At 36.6% G+C, this 5,194-nt stretch overlaps 1 protein-coding gene across 1 annotated transcript; it reads right to left on the bottom strand.

Moving 5' to 3' along the window:
• Nucleotides 1-3,428: 3,428 nt before the first annotated feature.
• On the bottom strand, nucleotides 3,429-4,666 carry LOC308500986 (E3 ubiquitin-protein ligase RNFT1-like; the record flags this gene model as incomplete). Its single annotated transcript, XM_081056487.1, is given in 3 exon segments — nucleotides 3,429-3,978; nucleotides 3,980-4,409; nucleotides 4,412-4,666. Coding segments are annotated over 3 exon segments (1,185 nt in total). The 5' UTR covers nucleotides 4,617-4,666.
• Between the last annotated feature and the right edge of the window lie 528 nt (nucleotides 4,667-5,194).

Below are 5,194 nucleotides of genomic sequence, written 5' to 3'. Positions count from 1 at the left end.
TATTACAGTTTCATCTTTGTTGGCTAATTCTTTCTTTCTTTGGATTATCCACTTTTGTAAAATGTCACATGGGTGGGAGACCAGAAGGTCACACAATGACATGCTTTGCTGTCTGTGCATGAACTGATAAGAGATGTACAGTGCCCAATTGCCAACAGACTCTGAAGGAAGAGACATGATTAGTCCCTAATCATGACACACATCTGTGATTTATGTAGTGATCTCTCCTCTGAAGAGCAAGTAGCAGTTTGTACTTGATGAAACGAGTGACATTTAACACACCTTGATAACCGAAATCTGAGGTGTGTTGATGGGGGACTGGTATTTAACTAAATGGATGTAACTGAAATTCATGCATTTTGGGATTGTGCAAAGTGAGGACTGCTTATATTTACGTTTGAGTCAGAAAGAGTCTTTCAATTTGGAGAGAGCAGAGCAGAAGAGAGCAAGGCTCTGAGGAAATGAAACACAGGACAGTTTAGGCGGGAAAAAGGAAAAATCTGGAATCTAAGTTTTCCCGTAGTGAAATGCAACACTAGAAACATGGTTAGAGAATGTAGGAAGGGGGTGGAGAAGTAGAGAAAAACAGGCAGCAGCTGAAGGAAGAAGGTTCCCAGGGCAAAATCAGAGAGTGACCAAGACCAACTACTCTTGCTTTAAAGTTTTCCTAGGCTGGCCAAAAGACCGTCGAAGATTATACGGAGAACATCTGATTGATTTTGTGTCTCTCCCTTCCTACATACAATTTTTTCCTTGAGAAGTCTGAAACAGAGCAAATCCTATATATAATGAGTATTTTCTCTTATTTTTCAAATGAAGAAATTATTATTAAACAATTAGAATCATTAAGCAAGCCTGTTTGAGTGCCCACTGTTAGCTATTTGTACATATTTTCATGTGGAATTTACATGTGAAAGCTTCTCATTGCAATGTAAGCATGCCAGGCATAGTCATTCCTATAATGCTGCCAAAAGCTAAGGATTTGATGGAAAACACCTGGATGAAAGTTGGTGAACAAGTTTGGAAAAGTTGAGAACACACATGAAACACTTTACCTTGCCAATGACATGAGCTCTAAAATAATCCTTCGTTTTAAAGTGATGGAGAACTTTGGTTTTGTTATCCTTTTTTTGACATTGTAGATGAGTCAAGATCTCTTAGCAACTCCTCTGGGTTTGAAGAGAGTCTCTTTTCTAACTGTTCACAACAAAAAATGACGTATTTTAGAATCAGAGTGAAAATAGCATCATGAGAAATCAGAATGAACTCCAAACCAGCAACTTAAATACATTCAGAACTTATAAGTGCTTTGATCGAGGTGAAAAATGCTAGGCTTGGGACTATGCTACATATTTCTTGGAAATAACTGTTGCTTAGATATAAAATCACCATATATTTTGGTATGGCGAAAGACTATAGATCTCAGGGAGGCATCCTTTATGGGGTAGCTAATAAGTTTGGAGAAATGTCTAGTTTGAATTGTAATTTTGTTATTTTGGCTCTCCACATCTACAGCCTAAATGGTGCAATAAACTTAATTAATTTGGGTATGTTTTTAGATTTGAAATTAAACAGATCCAGTTCTTGCTTACTTTCTAGGCAGGCCTTGGGAATAAATTAAACCATTTTCCATTTTCAGAGTTGAGCTTGTTTTCATGGACACACTAGCTTTTGGAGTAATTTAAAGATTTTTCATTTAGAATATTTCTGTTACTCCAGGATCCCCGTGGACTTGTTTTTACTTTTTAAGAAAGGTAACATTAAATCACGACTTTTGAGCCACCCTCATAAACAGACTGAAAAATTACTCCTTTCGTGTAGGAAGTGTATGTTTCAGTTATCACTTGGAAGTCTTTTCTACTCTGTATGTTTATGGTTGTCATGTGGGGAGTCATGCAGGGTCTCTGGTCCCGCTCCCCACATAAGAACACAGGATATGATGAGGCCAAAAAGGAACACCCATGGAGCCATAGGTAGGGAAGTCATATTACTATATTCTTGCTGGCGGCTGGGTTGGAGACACAGGAAGCAGAAGCCACACTATCCGCAACCCTCACTGCTCTGCTTGCAGGCTCAGCCACCATCTTCTTGCTAGCCCCCACTTCTCTGCCAGGGTAGCCACGGCAGTTATATTAGTGGCCAATGGCTCACTGGTTACAGCTGTCGGCCAACTAGCCACAGCTGATGGCCATCCAATCACAGTTGATGACCATTTACTACCTGAGCCAGCACCTTTCTATGTGAGGCCGAGAGCCTGGAAACTGCTTTCTGGGGTTTTGTCCCCACAATGGTAGTAAGAGTTCTTTTATTAAGAAATCATTTCTCGGTATTTGAGAAGTCTGACACAGAGCAAATCCTTAAAGTAAACAAAAAAGGAGAGTATGAGCATGTCGTTTGCTCACAAATGATCTTGTTGGAGACTTTATAGTGATTTCAATTTGGGGTCTGTTTCTAAAAAGCAGCCTAAATGCCACTATAGTAAAAGGAATTAAATAAGGAGATGAAATGTAATTATGTGCTGATAACATGATTATTTACATTTAACTGTTTATAAAAGAAGAAGGAGCTATACTTTCTTTCCTTTTTTTAAATTTCATAGTTGTTTACCAAAATTATATCAAAGTATACATAATATATATCTACTCATACCTAAAATGTTCTCTTTTTTTGCCCTTCTAAGCACTTTATTTACTTTTTGTTATTTTTTAATTATTTTAATAGTTACTTCAAGACAGTCCATGGCACTATACAGGAAGCAAGAGTACGAACATTAAAGTTGATGGCAGGATTGTATGTATGAGGTCCATAAACAAAATGAATTTAAATCATTATTCTCACTGATTACTAATAATACTACAGAGAATAATACAGTATTAAAATATATCATCCTCAGTTAATCTTCACTTAGAAAATCTGATTGTTATAGGTAAAATATAGCATTTAGAACTTTCATTTAAAAATACAAATTTTATGAAAATTTTAAGAATTTTTAGAATGGGAATTATAAAAGTCAAGCTAAAGAAAATTCTACTTTCAGATAATGTGTATCTTAAAACATAAAAAATATTCTTTAGTCTGGGAACATTGTCAGGAAAGTATACCTGAGTTCCTCTAAGATCTACTCATTCTAGTTATCTAATTGCTGTTTTGGTAACATTAACAAGAAAACACAATTTAACACTGCAATCACCTGTCAAATAATTAGGATAGAATAAATGTTCATATGCATCAGGTTGAACATTACTTACATATTTTTTAAAACATAGGGTTCTTTCATTTAATCTTTTAAGTCTTATGACAATATTCTAAAACCATTTGGAAACATTTTCCTTAACAGCTAGCCCTGAAAATCCATTCTAATGTCTTTTATCAATACTCACTATAACCAAATACAATCAGTGTTTTGTGGCCTTAATAGTTTATATAACTTAATATGTTTGAAGGTGTGATGAAGTAGCTCCATCTTTCCATTTGTTTATATGATCTGAAATCACAATTCTGCACAGTGGACATGTTTTCTCTCTGTTAAACCATAAGGTAATGCACTCTTCACAAAATATATGCTGACAGATGAGAAGAATTGGCTTTTGAAATTCAGCTTGACATATTGAACAAATATCACCCACATCTGAACACTGTCTCTTGCTGGCAGCCACTCCGTAACTTGGTCGTATAAAAAACATTTGCAAAACCCGTCGGAAAGTTCTTAGATGTCCAAAAAAGTCCAAAAGTTTTAGTATGAGGTAGAGTAAAGCCAGCAATATCCCAAGACTCCATCTAGTTACATTACCAAAGTCCCCATGGCTTATAAGGTAACAAAACCAAACTGGTATGGGAACAAAAGTTCGGTAATACTGACATAATTCTTCTAAAAGCATATACCAGTAACCCTTGGATTTAAAAGGCATGATGAAAGAAGGCACCAATAAAATAAGGCATTTTAAGCCCATGAAGAGGAATTTTAGAATGAAGTCTACAGACAATCCAAAGTACTTCCCAGAAGCTTGAACGGTCCAAAGCAGGATTTAAAAAAATTAAGCTGTAATAAAGTGACTGAGAATGAAAGGTGTAATATAAAAGAACAGAAGATCCTGCTAAGAATACCAGTAACCAAGCACACTGAATCTTTGAGCACCTTTCTCTTAGAAAAACCTGATTTACAATGCTTTTGTTTGCATACGTAAAAGTTGTAAGCAGCCCAATTCCAACAGAAATTCCTGTTATATGCTGCATAACAAGTTTGACACCAAGAATCAAAATATATGGAAGGCTTTTTTGCAGCCACTTAAAGAGATATCGGAATTCTGAGAAGGAGCCACTGTTATGATCTCCAGACTCCATGGCAGTATCATCAGGCTGCCTTGCTTCGTTATGGGAGTGAATCCGTGAGAGACTATGTACACATCCAGGGTACAGCCATGGACACCTGACCTTATGTTTCTGGAGCTTGGATTTTCAGCACATTCTTTAGGTATGGAGTTTATCTGGATATGCACATCTACAGAATGAAAACAAGAACTTTCTCTCAGTCTTGTAGGGACACATTGGGAGGCTGGGGCATCTTCACTGCCTGCAGCTCCTGGAGGACTGTGCAGTTGGCTATAGTTGGCTTGCATGACCCTTGAATACTTTCTTGTGATCCAGATTTCTTTGCTTCAGGGCTCTGTCTCCTGCAGTTCCGGCCCAGCTCGGAGGCAGTGGTGGTGGTGATGGCGGCGGAGACGCGAGCCTATTTACTTTTTTTTGACATTGAATATTATTTTATATTAACTTCAGGTATACAACATAGTTGTTAGACATTTATATAATTTAAAAAGTGAATCCTCTGACTAGTTTAATACCCACCTGGCACTATATATAGTTATTACAATATTATTGACTATATTCCATGTGCTTTACTTTACATACAACCCCATGACTATTTTGCAACTATTAGTTTGTATTTCTTCTTAATCCCTTCACCCTGCCCTCCCAATTCCCTCCCATCTATCAATCTAACAAATCAATATACATCTACACCATACATAGTTATTACAATATTACAGACTATATTCCTTATGCTATACACTACATCCTCAAGATTGCTGTGTAACAACAAATTTGTACTTCTTAATCCTTTTTCTTTTTTCACTCACCCCCAACCCTCCTCTCATTTGGGGCAACTACAAATATGTTTTCTGTATCTATGAGTTTG

Source organism: Rhinolophus hipposideros (genome assembly GCF_964194185.1).
Source record: "Rhinolophus hipposideros genome assembly, chromosome: 8".
NCBI classification, from domain to species: domain Eukaryota; kingdom Metazoa; phylum Chordata; class Mammalia; order Chiroptera; family Rhinolophidae; genus Rhinolophus; species Rhinolophus hipposideros.
This window is presented reverse-complemented; position numbering and strand designations above follow the sequence as displayed.